We start from the raw sequence: 18,500 nt of genomic DNA, 5'->3' as shown, positions 1-18,500 counted from the left end.
GAACTGAGTTTCCAGGTTGAAAAAATACATTTTTAATGAGGCAAACTCAGTGAAAACAGAAGTAATCCGTGATGTATACAGGTAAGAAAAAGACGTCTAAATAAAGTAAAATATCCCAGAGGCGTTCTGTGGGCAGGAGTAACTTCGAGGGAAGGGGCCAGTGCTGTGCACTGTCTGCAACACTGCCCTCCCATGTGAGCATCAGAGCAAGTCCCAGCTTCTCTGTCCTGACCCAGTGCCCTGCCAAGGCTTCTGGGAAAGCAGCGGATGATGGGCCAACTGCTCGGGCCTCTGCCACTCAGTGGGAGACCAGACGGAGTTCCAGGCTCTTGGCTTCAGTCTGGCCTACCCCTGACCGTTGTGGCTAGTCGTAGAATGAACCGCTGGATGGAAAACCTATTTCTCTTCTGTTTCTCCCTCCTTTCTGTCACCAATATTTTGCAGGATAAAGTCTCTGGATGTGAAGGTAATGCTCCATTGTCCTCTCATGTTCAGGTTGTTTTTAAAGAACTTGACAATGCATCAAAGATTCTTAGACAAACACACACAAACCCTGTTTGGACAAACACAGCTTTACACCCCAGTCCCAACAATCCCACAGGTGCCGCTTCAAGGCAACAAGAGCTTCATTTCCCAAACCACATCAGCACACAGCAAGCACGGAACAAGGGTGGAAACAAAGGGAGCAGAATCTGAAAGTTTAGACATGTAATATAAAACAAAAATGATGCCTACATTTTAGCACTTAAGAGGGTCTTGAAAAATATGATCAAGAAACAAAAGACTACAGTTAGTTCTGAATTATGGTGAACGCTGACTCCCTCCCCCAAGCTGGACTCCAGGGAAATGAGACAGTAAAGAGAACTAACGGCAGACCCGAGCTATTGGGGTGTGTGTGGACGGAGGCCCGAGCTATTGGGGTGTGTGTGGACGGAGGCCCGAGCTATTGGGGTGTGTGTGGACGGAGGCTGGCCTGCTGGAGGACCTCTCTGCAGTAATGGTGAGGGCTCTGATCTGACTTCTCCCCTGCCTCTCTCCTGGGGCACACGGTGCTTTCCTTACAGGAGCGTATTGGCCCTCCTACAGGAAGACTGATGCTGACCCAAGTGTTCTCAGGAATAAAACCATAGCAGTGTGAAACCCTGTGACCCTCAGGGGTGAGACCAAAGGACAGGGGTCTGGGGCAGCTTGGGTGTGAGGGTCACCCAAGACTGGAACAGTGAGAAGTGAGGGACTCCAGGGAGGAGACGGAAGCCTGGAAGTTAAGAACACCTTCTGAACTCAAAACAGACTGGCCCTCTCTAGTTTGACTCCAGGAAAATTCCCATTTCCATTCCCTACATGGTCTTCACTGTGTCTCCACTTGAAAGCCAAGGGATATGACTTAATACGGAGCTTAACTGATAAGAGGAGCAGTTTGATAGGTTTTCCAGAAGACAAATGTCTCCCATAAAAAGGAAACAAAACAATAAAAATTGTTTCAGTTTTCAGTCTACTTGAAATTTTTAATTGAGAAAAGTAGCTGCTTAAAGGAATGACCAGGGTAGAACCCTTGTCCTTAGATAAATCATGAGAAGACACTCTGGGACATATTTCTTTTCCTCCTATCAATAGTAAAACATACAATCATAAATTCTGATTCTTCCAAATACTTTAGAAACTAGTGACATGCCCAGGTACCACAATGCGTGTTTGTGTTTAAATATGTACACATGCATTACTGGCACACACATAACTTATATTCACTTTTATTATCACTTTTCACAGTGCCTTAAATAATATTCATATATAAAAAGTGAGAATACTCATTCTGATACATTCAGACACTTGTGTTGAACCCTTGGCTGTACTATTTATAGTCTGAGGATCAGTTTCTTACTGTCAAATGAAAAGTTCTTTTTTTAAAGATCTATTTTTGGGGGCTTAACCAGCTATGCCACAATGCTGGCCCCCAGGTTCATTAATTTTTAAACACAAATCCATCTTAGGGGCACATCAGCTTAAGCTGCTGCCTGTGATGCCACATCCCATCCCCATGTGGGAGACGGGGAGGGGGTTCCAGGCTTCTGGCTTCTAGGCCATTGCGGCCATTTATGGAGTGAACCAGCAGATGGAAGGCCCCTGTCTCTCTCTCTCTCTGCCACACACTGTGCCTTTCAAATAAATAAATAAAATCTTTTTTAAAAAAATGCATATTAAAAACACACAAGGAGGTTTTTCAACACAGATTTATTAAACCTCAGAATTTCTAGGATCATAATTTGAAACAAATATACTTTAATGCAGTTGATCAGTGAAGCACTGTGGAGCTCAAAAATTTAAACAGGGTAATAGGCCATGTCTAGGCTAATACTCCATGCTTTCCATTTAACAAAACCTATAGATGTCAAAAGATAAAAGTACTGGGGCCGTCACCGTGGTGTAGTGGGCAAAGCCGCCACCTGCAGCACCAGCATCCCATGTGAGCACTGATTCAAGTCCCTGCTGCTCCACTTCTGATTCTGCTCCCTGCTAATGCACCTGGAAAAGCAGTGTAAGATGGCCCAAGTGCTTGGGGCCCTGCACTTGATCTTGATGAGGCTCCTGGCACCAGCCTGGCCCAGCCCTGACTGTTAGGGCCATTTGGGGAGTGAACCAGTGGATGGACGGTCCCTCTCTCCCTCCCTCTTTCTGTGCCTCTCCTCTGTGACTCTTTCAAGTAAGTAAACAAATCATTTTTAAAAGTGATAAAAGTATTGTGGCACTCCATTGGCTCAATTCCATTGTAAAAATGACAATTATACAAACTGCCAGTGAGAAAGACCATCTTATACTTTTCACCCAATCCATAATAGTGAAAGCATTGATCCGCGATTTTGTTAGATTTTATTTAGATGTGGCCAGAGTGGAAAGGAGCAGAAAGGGTGATCTGATGTCAAAGATGCGCTGTTATTCAAGAGGACTTCAAAAAGTTCAGGGAGTGTGTGTCATGGAAAACGTGTGCATGAATTCCAAAGGCATTTCTGTACCAGAATCAACATATCTTTCTCTCCTTCCATCTGAATTTTTAATTCAATGTTTTGAAATTCCCTCTTCTAAATGACACTTTACCTACAATCTAGGTAATCGTCCGCGTATCTGGGCTCTACAGCACACACACCACCCCTGGGGGTTTTCACGGGGCAGGTGCGACTATCTGAACAAATTTCAAAACTTCCCTTCAAGAAGGACTCTCATCACGGGGGTTCGAGAACAACCCCGGCGAGAGTGCCCGCCGCCTTGTTTCCCAGCCACAGCCTCGCCTGGACACGCGGACAACCTCGCGGCCCCCGGGGCTGACACCGGGTCACCGCGGCCTGCAAGGACCCTTCCCACCCGGCGACCCCGGGGGACCCGCGCTCGGCCCTGAGAGGCCGGGTCGGACCGGCGGGGAGGGGAGGGGGCCGCCGCCTGTGCCGAGGGCCGGGGGTCGCCGGGGCGGGGGGGGGAGGGGCCGCCGCCGGTGCCGAGGGCCGGGCGTCGCCGGGGGGAGGGGCCGCCGCCGGTGTCGAGGGCCGGGGGTCGCCGGGGCGGGGTGGGGGGGGGGCCGCCGCCTGTGCCGAGGGCCGGGGGTCGCCGGGGCGGGGTGGGGGGGGGGGCCGCCGCCTGTGCCGAGGGCCGGGGGTCGCCGGGGCGGGGTGGGGGGGGGCCGCCGCCGGTGCCGAGGGCCGGGGGTCGCCGGGGGGAGGGGCCGCCGCCGGTGCCGAGGGCCGGGGGTCGCCGGGGGGAGGGGCCGCCGCCGGTGCCGAGGGCCGGGGGTCGCCGGGGCGGGGTGGGGGGGGCCGCCGCCTGTGCCGAGGGCTGGGGGTCGCGGGCGGGGCCGGGCAGGGGCCGCCGCCTGTGCCGAGGGCCGGGGGTCGCGGGCGGGGCCGGGCAGGGGCCGCCGCCTGTGTCTAGGGCCGGGGGTCGCCGGGGCGGGGTGGGGGGGGGCCGCCGCCTGTGCCGAGGGCCGGGGGTCGCGGGCGGGGCCGGGGAGGGGAGGGGGCGGTGAGTGTCCCCGTGGAGATCCTGGCCAGCGCGTGGTCAGGCCGCAGAGCAGCGCCCGCCGCACCGCACGTAGCGGTGTAGCCTCCCGGTGTCTTCCCACGACTGTGTGCAACGTAACAGAGCCCCAAACCGTGGTGTTGACAGTTTTCACTTATTCTTCCATTTTTTATTTATTATTTTCATTTGTGAGGATTTTCGTTGGTTTTAAGATTCTGCACAGCGTAATCACTGATGTCTGGTGTTGCTACAGCTGCAGCATCATTTATCCAAACGTCCATTTTCTAGTTTGATGCTCTTGATTGACAGATGCTGGCCGAGCCTGTGTTACTGATTCCCAGTGGTTTGGACCAAAACGATCTCTCAGATTGTTCAAATTTGGAGTTACAGTGGTGAAGCTAATTTTTAATGCTTGTTAACCCTTCATACTTGGCAAAACAGTATCTTTTTTGTCACTGAGCTAGCCTATGTCCAAGGTCATAGGAAGCTATCAACAGAACCCCAAGGTGAGCTTCAACAATGAAGAATGTGTGGCTGATTTTATTTTACTTGTGGGAATAAAAGGCACACTCTGAACACTTGTTATTCAACAGTGGAATCCATAACCATGAATTAATTATTGTGTAAATGATGAAATTCCCAATGCTCACTTGTCCTTTATGTGAAATTCTAATTTTTCCTCCCTACAAATACTCACATTTCCTGCCTACAGCTATATCTCAAAAACTGCAATTTCACAAAATATGCAACTATGAAAAAGTTTCTGGTGGTATTTTAACAATTTCTTCCTTTTATAAATGATGTTAATAGTTGTAATTTTTAATCAACATAAGTGTGGGACAAACTCCTGGTTCTCCATATGTCAAATTTTAAGTTACTGCAAACTCTAAAAATAAGCTTGAGTTAGAAATTCTGATACAAAGGCCGGCGCTGTGGCTTAACAGGCTAATCCTCCGCCTTGCGGCGCCGGCACACAGGGTTCTAGTCCTGGTTGGGGCGCCAGATTCTGTCCCAGTTGCCCCTCTTCCAGGCCAGCTCTCTGCTGTGGCCTGGGAAGGCAGTGGAGGATGGCCCATGGGAGACCAGGGGAAGCATCTGGCTCCTGGCTTCGGATCAGCACGGTACACCGGCTGCAGCGGCCATTGGAGGGTGAACCAACCAACGGCAAAGGAAGACCTTTTTCTCTGTCTCTCTCTCTCTCACTATCCACTCTGCCTGTCAAAAAAAAAAAAAAAATGATCCAGGTAAGTCAGTTTTTCATTTTTCAAATTGATGGGTCAAGTAAAAGGTCATAGATATTGAGTTTATAAAAAATTTTCTCTACACAAGAAAGTAATAAAATCCTCTTAATACTTCCTGGGACCAAGTATCCCCTTAATTGTGCTATGTAATTGAGGAAATAAAAATTTTAGGGGTCAAAGTCATAACCAAAATTAGATAACTCAAGGATAAATTCATGACTTGTCATGTAACAGGAAATTTCTCAACATGTTAAATTAATAAATTCACTTCTTGTACTCTCTACAGAATATGGTGCTTGAAGCTGGTCCAATGTTCTTTTCTATTTGTCTTTCTTTCTTTCCTAAATTTTTTTTCTTTTAAAATTCATTTATTTATTTGAAAGCCAGAGTTACACAGAGAAAGAAGGAGAGGCAGTGAGAGAAAGAGAGAGAGAGAGAGGTCTTCCATCCGCTGGTTCACTCCCCAATTGGCTGCAATGGCCAGAGCTGAGCTGTTCCGAAGCCAAGAGCAGGAGCTTCTTCCGGGTCTCCCACATAGGTGCAGGGACCCAAGGACTTGGGCCATCTTCTACTGCTTCCCAGGCCATAGCAGAGAGCTGGATCGGAAGTGGAGCAGCTGGGACTTGAACCAGCGCCCATATGGAATGTCAGCACTGCAGGCAGCAGCTTTACCCACTGCACCACAGCACAGGCCCTGTTCCTTCCTTCCTTCCTCCCTCCCTCCCTTCCTTCCTTCCTTCCTTCTTTCCTTTCTTCCTTCCTTCCTTTTCCCCCTCCCCCTCCTGCCCTCCCTCTCTTTCTTCCTTTCTCTTGAGAGATGGACACAGATCTATATAAAACAGGCCAAGTTGCACCAGGCCAAATCCAGGAAGTAGGGAACTTAATGTGGATTCCTGTGTAGATGGCAGGGACCCAACTACTTGAGCCATCACCTACTGCTTCTTGGGGAATTATTTTTAGCTAGATTCTTCTTAGCTAGAATGTAAAAGCAGAGCCATGATGCAAATCCAGGCACTCTGATATGAAATGTGGTCATTCTGAGGGACATCTTAATCATTGCACCAAATGCTTGCCCCCTAAATGATTTCTTTTTGTTAAAAATTTGTTTGAAAGCAGATAAAGAGAGAAAGAGAGAGAGAGAGAGAGACTCCCATCTGCTGGTTCATTCCCCAAATGTCCACAACAGTTGGAGCAGGGCCAGGCTAAAGCCAGGAACTGGGAACTCATTCCAGATCTCCCTCATGGGTAGCAAGGATTCAGCCTAGTGTGCTGGAACAGGGGGCGGGACCAGGACTAAACACAGGTATTCCAACATGGGACGTGAGTTTCCAAACCCAGCATCTAAACTGCTAAACCAAACACCTGCCCTTTAAGTGATTTTAAAAGGGCTCTGGTAATAAAATATTCACAGTCATACATCAGAGAAGATGATCATCTTTGAAATAAAAAGTACTGAAAATATTTATATTGATAGGTAATTCCATATTCAGCTGTATTACATGCAAGAGATCTAATGATTATCAAAATAGATAGTAATTGACCTCTTTGATTTGTAACTTTAATCAAAGCTCACAGAAATAAATGACATCAGTAAGTATCGCGCCTTTGCCTGGTGATGAGCACTATGAGTAAGTCCTCTTGAACTGCTCGTTTAATTCCTATCTCTGCATTTGAAGGGTGTAAACATTAAGTAACTTACTCGTGTGTACACAGCTGGGAAGTTGTGTAAGTGGAACTCTGACCCAGGTCTATAGACTGAAGTTTTTTTATACTACGAAGCTAAAAACAGAAAGATAATGTATTAACCCATGACCCCAATATCACTCATTGGGTTCAATTAAGGTAAATGTTGTGCTTTGAGTCCCACAGTCACTGGTTTGGTGCCAGTTGAAGGAAAATGTCAAAGAGGTCCATGTAAGATAAATAAAGTGGAGGAAAGTCTCTAAAACTGCTTTCTTTCTTTTTTTTTTTTTTTAAGATTTACTTATTTATTTGAAAGTCAGAATTACACACAGAGAGAGGTCTTCCATCTGCTGGTTCACTCCCCAGTTGGCTGCAACAGCCAGAGCTGTGCGGATCTGAAGCCAGGAGCCAGGAGCTTCTTCCTGGCTTACCAAGCAGGTGCAGGGGCCCAAGGACTTGGGCCATTTTCTACTGCTTTCCTAGGCCACAGCAGAGAGCTGGATCAGAAGCCGGGACTCGAACCGGCATCCATATGGGATGCCGGCACTGCAGGGCAGCAGCTTTACCATTATGCCAGAGTACCAGCCCCTAAAACTGTTTTCTTAAACAAACAGAAGCCACAAGACAATTTTCACATAATCTATAATAGTGATATATTTTAGGTAAAAAAAAATAGTCTGAACATAATAATGTTATTGACCAAGATTCAGTGCCAAAAATAGTGATGGGGGGGGAGATATTGCAAATATAACTTGCAGCAATTAGTAAAAAGTATTATGTTAGAAATTATTAAAATAGTATGACATAATGTATTTTCCATGATTGAAGAGTAAAACATGCAAAAAATTATCAGTGCAATTTGCATTTATATTCAATCAATAAATTGCAGCCAGAATAGATAGTATTGACAGTATTGGACCGTACACAGAGCTCTTGATCAATCCTACTCTTTCCTTACTCACTAAACATCAATTATCAGGTATTTGGAATGTGCCTAGATATGTGGAAAGAACTTTGATGTTCTGCAAGTGAGTTTTGCTCATCTAGTTCCCCAGCACCAAGGTCTAGTTTGACAAGGCAAAAGCTAACTGCTTACAAGAGCTAGAACATGTACAGTAGGAGGTGGAAAGGAAGCAAAAGAATCAAGAAATAGTTCTAAATGTGATGAAACCGAGTACAGAAGTTTAAGCACATTATAAACGCAATACCGTGGAAGGATAGAAATAATAAAATACTGGTGGCATCAGTTATAGCCCTGTCAACAGATTGCATTGGTAGATCAAGGAACCAAAATGTAGGTATATGTTAAGAATTATAAAAATGAACTCAAAAGGAGTCTGCATTTTGGCATGGAAAAATTATTTTTTATTTTTATGATAGATCTTTTCATGAAAGACCCTTCTGTACCTCTTGCTTTAATCTTCACATCTATGGCCTTGATAAAAATACATGTTTTGGAAATAAACCTTACCATCTAGTGACTTAGGTCAACACACATATACACGTGGATAACAAGTAGCTCAATACAGTGTATTATAACAATTGTTGCAAACTATAAACATACTTTTTTCAAATCAAGTGTTGTTTCATTTGTTAAAAAAATGTATTTAACTGCAAGGCAGAGAGATTCGGGCAGACACAGACTCTCCCTCCCACTGGCTCACTCCGCATTGCCTGCAACGGCTGGGGCTTTACTGGGCAGAAACCAGGAGGGGAGAATTCAGACCATGTCTCCCACGTGGGTAACAGGGACCTGAGTACTGGAGCCTTGGGCAGATTATATTGAATCTGGTCCTTATCTGTCCAGAGCTATAACAGCAACAACGTCCTAACACTGGTGTGAATAAAAGCACTAGTTCACCACATGTTCATTATGCTACCTAATCATGTCAATTACTCAGGGATGGGAAGGGTTACTTTCTGGTTATACGAGGAGTCTTGAGAAAGTTCACAGAAAATTTGTATTATGAAAAACTATGCAGGCTGGTGCTGTGGCATAGTGGGTAAAGCTACTGCCTGCAGTGCCAGCATCCCATATGGGTGCTGGTTCAAGACCCAGCTGCTCCACTTCCAATCCAGCTCTCTGCTATGGCCTGGGAAAGCAGTGGAGGATGGCCCAAGTCCTTGGGTCCCTGCACCCGCATGGGAGACCTGGAGGAAGCTTTTGGCTCCTGGCTTCAGATTGGTGCAGCTCCGGCCATTGTGACCATGTAGGGAGTGAACCAGGATGGAAGACTTCTCTCTGTCTTTGCCTCTGCCTCTCTGTAACTCTGCCTTTCAAATAAATAAATAAATCTTTTTTAAAAAAAAAAAAGAGAAAAACTATGCATAGATTTCAAATTTTTTCATAAGCATAAACTTAGTTCCAGAAATGGAAAATTCCATTTTCCCAAGAACTTTCTGAGGCGCCACCAATATCTGTAGCCTTTGTCTGCAGTCACCAGCTACGTCAAAGCAGAATGCTGGAGCGAAAGCTGTGAAAAAATCCGCGAGAGCAGCAGGTTTTCTTTATTGCGTCTGTCAGAAGGCTGAAGTTTCGAGGCAACTAATCAGCCCATGGTCTAGAGAGAGAAACCGGAGGCCAGACACAAGCACTGGCTTGCCTGGGCAAGCCGTCCTCACGCGTGTAGGGAGCTCAGCCAGGGTGCCTGTGAATTGGAGTGTGCACCGGGTCCCGCCCTCTGGCACACCCTTTTCCCACAGGCACGGCCGATTGAAAGCTTTGTCCCACGTGGAGGACAGTTGGAGGGGACAGGGGAGCTTCTTCCCTCTTCCCAGCAGCTGGCTCCCCGCCCACTCTCCTGCCAGTGCACTGTCACCTGACTTCACCGATTCCCTGAACTGCTTGGTCTTCATCTCCCCCTGCAGGCCTGAGCTTTCAAAGGTGCTAGTTCTTTATGAAGCTGCGAGTGGTGCCCTCTCCAGCCCCACTGGGCTCCAGTCTGAAACCAAGAGTCAGCGGAGGGTGTTTGGGAACAGAACGTGGATGATGAGAGCTGAGTGGTTGCTAGCTTATTTCATAAATTGTTCTAAAAACATCTGAGCCCATGAAGGAACTATCTGACCCCCATCAAAAGCTCAGAAATTCCAGGATGTGCACCGTGGGACAATGAAGCCGTTTGTCATCGTATGGAACATTCTCCTTTTGTGTGCCCAGTGATCAGCTGAATGATTGAGGAACTATCTGTGCCTCAATCTACATTCGATTCAAGGATAAAAGAATGTGGTCCTCTTGGGAGAATGGCAATTCTGGAAGTGGAAACCATCAACAGCTAATGGGGAAACCAGATCACGCTCGCACATGAGAATTAAAGGAGAGACGGTGACAAATTCGATTACCTTCCCCTCTGTCTTTCTGCTCCTGGACACTGCAGTCACTAGCTGGAAGGAATAGGGTTCCCGCCATCTTGATACTGAGCTTGGTTATGCGACTTGCTTTGGCCAGGGGAGTGCTGGCAGAAGCTGTGGAAAGGAAAATGCCTTAGAACAGTTCCACTTCGCATTACTTGAGCAAAGAGCAAACAGGCTCAGCCTGTGGCTGTGGGAAGTAACTGTTCCTGAAAGTTACGAGTGGAGGGAGGTTGGGGGAAGAAACCAAAACCTCCACAGGGAGGTGAGAGTTTGTAGAGCCTCGTCCCTGGATGTCTGAGTGGGATTCCAACTCCTGCTCCAAGCTCTTAGCCGACTTGCTGCTTTCCCGGGGTGGCCCTCTATGGACCAAGAGCTCAACATGGAGCTGGGCCCCACCCCTAATCCTGCAACCAAAACCTACAAAGAGCAGCTCTGTCCTTCAGAGGAGGTCCAACCCCGTGCTCCCTCCCCCCCCACCCCCCCTCCCCGCATCCAAGCCTGCAGTTTCAGTGAGACCTTGCAAGGGGCCCACTTTAACTCCTGCGCTTGCTTTTGCTTGTAACGTTTCAGGGGTTGGTTGTGTTGTGTCCGGTATGAGACCCTCCCCAAAACAACTCACAAAAGGCAGGCTGGATGCAACAGCAAGAGGATTTATTACCAGCTAGCTGGGGCCCTCACCGGCGCTTAGGAAGCAGCCCAGTGCTGAGGCCCGTCCCTGTGCCTCCCAGCATCTTACGCACTCAAGTAAACAAGTACATACGTCACTACACACGTAGGCGAGCTCCTTATTCTTTATGTATTTCATTGGTGCATTTGAGCTAGGCGTCATTTAGAAGAATCTAAATTCCAGGGGTAGTTTCACTCCCGTACCCCTAGGCCTATCTTTTTTTTTTTTTTTTTTTTTGGCTTAAAATAAAGGCTGTCATGGAGGAATGGTGGTTCTTGCAACAGATCCGAAAAGCTCCTGAGACCAAGTTTTAGCTTGACTTTAACACGGTGCCCCATATTTTATATCACTTAATCTTAACATGCTACACACTGTTAAGTCTTAACTCCAAATGTACTTAATCTAAGCTAATTTAGGATTTGAATTAATTACTCAGAACTGAACTCCGCAGTTGGAATCTTCCGTCTCCAGGTCGCTGCTGCCATAAGCCTAGAAGCACCGAGCTGGGTTGTTTATTTGCCTTGCACACACCTCTACTGGCGGTCTCGGGAGATCCGTTTCTCCTAAGCCAGCTATGCTCCCCACCAGTGGGGAGAAGAATGGAGCACAGCGGCCCATAGAGTTGGGTAGCGGCAGATTGCAGTACCCTGACCTGCATTCCAGCTGTAGAAATAACCGCCCTGGGTCCTGCAACATCATTCCTGTAAATCCCATGCCCCCCTCCCCTTAGTCTGTTTCAAACATCCACATAGCAAATCTTTATCCACCCCAGTATGGCGAGCCTGTCACTCCAGCTTCACTTTCTCAAAACAGGAGTGACTGCCTTAGTCTTTGTTTCTGTTTTCTTCTTTTTTAAAAGATTCATTTATTTATTTATTTGAAAGGCAGAGTTACAGAGTGAGGTAGAGACAGAAAGAGAGTCCTCCATACACTGGTTCACTCCCCAAATGTCTGCAACAGCCAGAGCTGGGCCAATCTGAAGCCAGGAACCTGGAGCTTCTTGGGAGTTTCCCATGTGGGCGCAGGGGCCCAAGGACTTGGGCCGTCTTCCACTGCTTTCCCAGGCCATAGCTGGATTGGAAGTGGAGCAGCCAAGATTCAAACTGGGCCCATATGGGATGCTGGCACTGCAGGCGGCTTTACCCGCTACACCACAGCGCCGGCCCCAGTCTCCGTTTTAACGGGCCTTTTTCTTCTACCATCTGTAGAGTTCCAAACCGGCCCTCTCTGAATCCTTGATCGGGTTCACAACAGCCCACAGGGTTTCCAACAGACCTGCTGGCGAGTGTTTTCAGGGTGTCCCTGTGCTCATGCGCTGGCCCCCGGCCATTCAGCCGACCTGAAAGCACCATGCCAGTGTCCCTCCTGGGACCTCCTGCGTCTACATTCCCTCCCCTTCCTCAGTCCTTGTCCATCCCAGCAGGTTCTGCAATGGGGAAGTCTTGGGAAACGCCCGCCTACTGTGCCAGTTGTCACGCCAGGGGCGCCTGAAGCCCAAGGAGGCTCACAGGTGCTGTTCATTAATTCCAGGAAGGTTGCACACAGGGAAGAGGCCAGCAGCAGGAGCACACAGAGGAGTAGACAAGCACAGCTGGTCCCTGTGTGGAGAAGCTGACGTTGGCCCTCCCCACCAGCTCCACTTGGGATGGTTACCCAGCTGGAGGAGGGGATGGCCCAGCCCAGAAGCCACCCCCAGGGCACAGAATGTCCTTTCTCCTGGGGTGGGGCGCTGAGCCTTCCCTACGAGATGCTCTTACAGCTCCTGCTCCAGGAGTTTGGACTACTTTCAGAAGTGCCCGTGATTGCAGATCTTTGAATACCCACGTATTCTGCAGGCAAAACTTCTGTAACACACTGTGTTCTTTTGGAAATTCTTTTCACGGGTTTTAGTGACTCAGGAACAATGGGAAGTGAGTACCAAATGAGGACCAAAGAACTGGGGACTGAGGGCAGCACAGGCAAGAGAACCACGTGAACAGGGGCCAGGGGATGTCCTTCTGTGCGGATCTGAGAGGTCTGAAGAGCTGGGAGACTGTCTTCCAGCCTCCCCACGAGGTCACCTCTCCACCCTGGTGCCTTCAAACAAATGATGCACATTTAAAGGGTGGGAATAGTTCTGTTCCAAAAATCCTGGGATGGCTTTTGACAGCCATGGAGAGAGACTCCTCAGGGTTTGAAATGAACTGAGAAAGAAACGCATAACAAGTCTGGCAGAAGAGTTAACTGAAATAGCATATTGTGATAGACTTCCTAGTAATTTTGAAGAACAAAGGTAGAATTAGATAGTATCGGGGCCAGCACTGTGGCACAGTGGATAAAGCTGCCTGCGATGCCCACATCCCATATAATATCATGGTTTGTACTCCACTTTTGATCCAGCTCCCCAATAATGAGCTGGGAAAAGCAGTGGCATATGGTCAAGTGTTTGGGTCCCTGCCACCCACATAGGAGACCCAGATGAAGCTCCTGGCTCCTGGCTTCATCCTGGCCCAGCCTTGGCCTTTGCTGCCCTTCGGGGAGGGAACCAGCAGACAGAAGATCTCTCTCTCTCTCAACTCTGCTTTTCAAATAAGTAGATCTTAAAAGAAAATAGTAACACTAATTTAAAATGGGGGAAATTTTCCTGGATTAATTAGTCATCACCTTAAGTTATTCTTGATCACTCATCTCTACTTTATTAATGATTTTTAATGATATCTGGATTGCTAAAAAGATGAAGAAGAATGACCCCACCCTCAAGAACTTACGTTTGCACTCTGTCGATTCAAGGACATCAAAGAGTTCACATGGGGGCTGGCTTTTGGCATGGTAGTTAAGATGCCACTTAGGATGTCTGCCTTGCCTGTCAGCAGAATGCCTGGGCTTGGTCCCCAGCTCCACTCCTGGTGCCAGCTTCCTGCTGTGCACATCCCAAGAGGCCGAAGGTGATGGGTCAGGTATTTGATTCCCTGCCACCCAAGTGAGAGACCTGAGTTGCTTCTGCCTCCCAGCTTGGCCTCCCGCATTCCAGGCTGGGGCATTTGGGGAGTGACCACTGGATGGGAGGTCTCTGTCTCTTTATCTCTCTTATTTTTAATGATCCCTTTGCATGAACTTTTTGAAATACCTTTATGTAATACAAACCACAAAAACTGTCATTTCAGTGTATAAAAGTTCCACACATTAAAAGATGTGATAAAATATTCTAAAATCCAAGAGTCCAGGCAGTTTTACAAATACATTGAATTCAAGCTTTCAGAAGTGTGGGAAAGACTTGGACAGGACATTTGCATGGGACAGTGTGGCAAGGGGTGATGTCCTGGTGCTAATAGCCAATGTGGTGCCCCTGATCTGGGGCATACCCAGTTGGAAGGGTCGTACAAGTAGATGGAGAAAACATGGCTGGACGCATTATTAGCGACCGGTGTATGCTTGGTGCACTCTGTAGTGAAAACCATGTGATTTTATTGAAACCACTTTTGGGGACTGGCATTGTGGCTCAGCGGGTTAAGCCACTACCTGCAATGCCGGCATCCGATGTGGTTGCTGGTCAGAGTCCTAGCTCCTTCACTTCCAATCCAGTTCCCTGCTGATGTGCCTTGGAAAGCATCAGAAGATGGCTCACGTACTGGGGTCCATGCCACCCATGTGGGAGACCTGGAGGGAACTCCAGGCTCCTGGACTTGCTCAGGTCTAGTCCCAATTTTTGCAGCCATTTGTGGGGGACGGGTGGTGAACCAGCAGATGGAAGTTTTCTCTTTCTCTCTCTGTAACTCTGCCTTTCAAATAAATAAATAAATCTTTAAAAGTAAATAAAGATAAAGGAAACCACGTTTTTGCTATGTGACCTGGGTTCATTTACATGGATTCTCTACACAATAGTTTCACCATGTAAACAAAATCAGGATGAAAATACTTAGATCCTTTTATTGAGCAGCTTGAGACCACGTACTTGGTGTTACAACATGCATGAGATAAATGGTTTAGCTAGGAGGGAAGCCATGTGTCCCTGGAAACCCACGTACGGTCCAGGGCCCAGAGGACGCCCCTCCAGGCTGTGACTCGGCTTCTGCAGCAGCTGTTCACAACTTTGAAGTCCTTGGTGACTGACAGCCATGCAGAGCCTTGCCTGACTGTCCTGTAGGAGACCGGATCAAGTGGAAGAGGCATGTTTTGCCTCCCTTTGCAGATGGGTGTCAACACTCATGCACTCCTTATAAATTTATGTATTTTTGACTTTTTTTTTGGAAATGATTAGTATGTCTGCCTGGTTCCCTATTGATTGAGTTGGATACAATCTTCAGTGCCTATTTATTTATATCTGTGTGAGAGTCATCTCATCTTTCTTCTGGGACTTAACTGTTTTCAAGAAACATTTCTTTGCTAAGATTTTTCAATATCATGTGTATCTATGGGTGATTCATATTGACTTAGGAGTCCTTTCAGTGTATTTATCTATATTTAAACAATTGGCTGGCGACGTGGCTGGTGACACAGCACAGCGAGTGAGGCTGTCACCGTCTCCAACGCCGGCATCAATATGGGTGATGGTTGGAGCCTCAGCTGCTCCCTGCTAATGCACCTGGGAAAGCAGCAGAAAAAAATGGCCTAAGTGCTTGGGCCCCTGCACCCCCGAGGGAGACCCAGATGGAGCCCCTGGCTCCTGGCTGGGGCCTGGCCCAGTCCTGGCTGTTGTGGCCATTTGGGGAGAGAACCAGGGAGTGACGGCCTGTCCCTCTGCCTCTCCCTGTGTTTCTAACTCTGCCTTTCAAATAAATAAAATAAATCTTAAAAAAAAAATGTAAGAGCGTGTGATTCCTCGATTTATCAGGAGCATGAAGTAAATGTGTTTGAGGCAAGTACTTGCCTGGCATCTCTGCTGCGGTCACCGCCTCCCCAGGACGGCTGGCATCTCTGCTGTGGTCACCGCTCCCCAGGACGCCTGACATCTCTGCTGTGGTCACCGCTCCCCAGGACGCCTGACATCTCTGCTGTGGTCACCGCCTCCCTAGGACGCCTGACATCTCTGCTATGGTCACCGCCTCCCCAGGACACCTGACATCTCTGCTGCGGTCACCGCTCCCCAGGACGCCTGACATCTCTGCTGCGGTCACCGCCTCCCCAGGACGCCTGGCATCTCTGCTGTGGTCACCGCTCCCCAGGATGCCTGACATCTCTGCTGCGATCACCGCCTCCCCAGGATGCCTGACATCTCTGCTATGGTCACCGCCTCCCCAGGACGGCTGGCATCTCTGCTGTGGTCACCGCCTCCCCAGGATGCCTGACATCTCTGCTATGGTCACCGCCTCCCCAGGACGGCTGGCATCTCTGCTGTGGTCACCGCCTCCCCAGGACGCCTGACATCTCTGCTATGGTCACCGCCTCCCCAGGACGGCTGGCATCTCTGCTGCGGTCACCGCCTCCCCAGGACGCCTGACATCTCTGCTATGGTCACCGCCTCCCCAGGACACCTGACATCTCTGCTGTGGTCACCGCTCCCCAGGACGCCTGGGATGTCTGCTGCGGTCACCGCTCCCCAGGACGCCTGACATCTCTGCTGCGGTCACCGCCTCCCCAGGACGCCTGGCATCTCTGCTGTGGTCACCGCTCCCCAGGACGCCTGACATCTCTGCTGTGGTCACCGCCTCCCCAGGACGCCTGACATCTCTGCTGTGGTCACCGCCTCCCCAGGATGCCTGACATCTCTGCTGTGGTCACTGCCTCCCCAGGATGCCTGGCATCTCTGCTGTGGTCACCACCTCCCCAGGACGGCTGACATCTCTGCTATGGTCACCGCTCCCCAGGACTCCTGGGATGTCTGCTGTGGTCACTGCCTTCCCAGGACGCCTGACTTCTCTGCTGCAGTCACCACCTCCCCAGGACGCCTGACATCTCTGCTGTGGTCACCGCCTCCCCAGGACGCCTGACAATCTGCTGTGGTCACCGCCTCCCCAGGACGCCTGGCATCTCTGCTGCGGTCACCGCCTCCCCAGGACGCCTGACATCTCTGCTGTGGTCACCGCCTCCCCAGGACGCCTGGCATCTCTGCTGTGGTCACCGCCTCCCCAGGACGCCTGGCATCTCTGCTGTGGTCACCGCTCCCCAGGACGCCTGACAATCTGCTGTGGTCACCGCCTCCCCAGGACGCCTGGCATCTCTGCTGTGGTCACCGCCTCCCCAGGACCTTCTTCAGGGCGCTCTTCACCTCCTTGTTCCTGAGCGTGTAGATGAGCGGGTTCAGCATGGGGGTCACCAGGTTGTAGAAGAGGGTGAGGAACTTGCCTTGGTCCTGGGAAGAGCTGTTTCCGGGCTGCATGTACATGTAGATGATGCTCCCATAGAACAGGGAGACCACGGTGAGGTGGGAGCTGCAGGTGTTCAAGGCCTTCCTCCTCCCGGCAGCCGACTTGATGCGCCGCACGGCCGCGGCGATGTAGCCGTAGGAGACCAGGATGAGGCCGAGGGGCAGCAGGACGATGAGGATGGCGAAGGCGAAGGCCAGCATCTCCACCGCGCGCGCATCCACGCAAGCCATCTTGATGAGCGCGGGCATCTCGCACAGGAAGTGGTTGACTCGGCGGCGGCCGCACCTGGGGAGGGTCATCGTCAGCGGCGACATGACGACGGCATTGAGCAGGCCGCTGCCCCAGGCCGCAGCCAGCAGGCGCAGGCACAGCTGCGGGTGCATGATGGCGCTGTAGTGCAGGGGCCTGCACACGGCCGCGTAGCGGTCGTAGGCCATGACGGCCAGGAGGATGCACTCCACTCCGCCCACCGAGAGGAACGCGAACAGCTGCACGCTGCAGCCGCCCAGGCTGATGCTCTTGTCCGGGCCCCAGAGGTTGGCCAGCATCTGGGGGACGCAGCTGGTGCTGAAGCAGAGGTCGAGGAAAGACAGGTTTGCCAGGAAGAAGTACATCGGGGTGTGCAGTCGCGGGTCGAGGACGCACACGAGGATGATGGTGCAGTTCCCCAGCACGGCCACCGAGTACAGAGTGAGGTTGACCGTGAAGAGCGCCATCTCCAGCTTGGGGCGGTCGGAGAAGCCCACCAGGATGAAACCGTAGGCGCAGCTGTCGTTGGATCTCTCCATTGCCTGCCTTTCACAGCGTCTGTGTAGCTGACACAAATAAATGAAGAATATGTGTATGTCCTGAAGCCCACGGGAGTCCGGCTTTTAGGGAAACAGCTAACCATCAACCCTAACCACCTGTCCTATGGGAGAGTGTCGGCTGCCCGGCGCTGTTCAAACGCCCAAGGCTGGCTGTTTCACTGTTGGAGAATTCCCGCTTGGAATCATCACCTTTTATTAAGTAGACATTTCTTCTTGCGGTTCATGAGACAAAGTATTTGAACTTTATTGAATACTGAACCCCCTTTGGTTGACACCCACTAGCATGCCTACGGATGCTGCCTCCTCTCAGCTGGATTTCATCTGGGCCAAGACTTTCCACTTCCTTTTCAGGTCACAAGGTTACCAGGAGAACCGTCACCCTAGTAGCTGCCTTCCACGTGCCCTCAGTGTTGACGACACCCTTCTGGATACGGGACAGCCAGGGCTGAGCTCACTCCTCGAG

The 18,500-nt window shown here is 49.8% G+C and overlaps 1 protein-coding gene across 1 annotated transcript; it reads right to left on the bottom strand.

Moving 5' to 3' along the window:
• Nucleotides 1–17,089: 17,089 nt before the first annotated feature.
• On the bottom strand, nucleotides 17,090–18,016 carry LOC133753261 (putative olfactory receptor 2W6). Its single transcript, XM_062183735.1, has one exon. The coding sequence runs from the start codon at nucleotides 18,014–18,016 to the stop codon at nucleotides 17,090–17,092; it is 927 nt and encodes a 308-aa protein (XP_062039719.1).
• Nucleotides 18,017–18,500: the final 484 nt, after the last annotated feature.

Source organism: Lepus europaeus, chromosome 3 (genome assembly GCF_033115175.1).
Source record: "Lepus europaeus isolate LE1 chromosome 3, mLepTim1.pri, whole genome shotgun sequence".
In the NCBI taxonomy this organism is placed as follows: Eukaryota; Metazoa; Chordata; class Mammalia; order Lagomorpha; family Leporidae; genus Lepus; species Lepus europaeus.
The sequence above is the reverse complement of the archived record's forward strand: the minus strand, read 5'-3'. Positions and strand labels throughout refer to the sequence as shown.

Coding starts and splice junctions, on each gene's coding strand:
- LOC133753261 (XM_062183735.1), bottom strand. CDS start 18,016: ATGGAGAGATCCAACGACAGCTGCGCCTACGGTTTCATCCTGGTGGGC.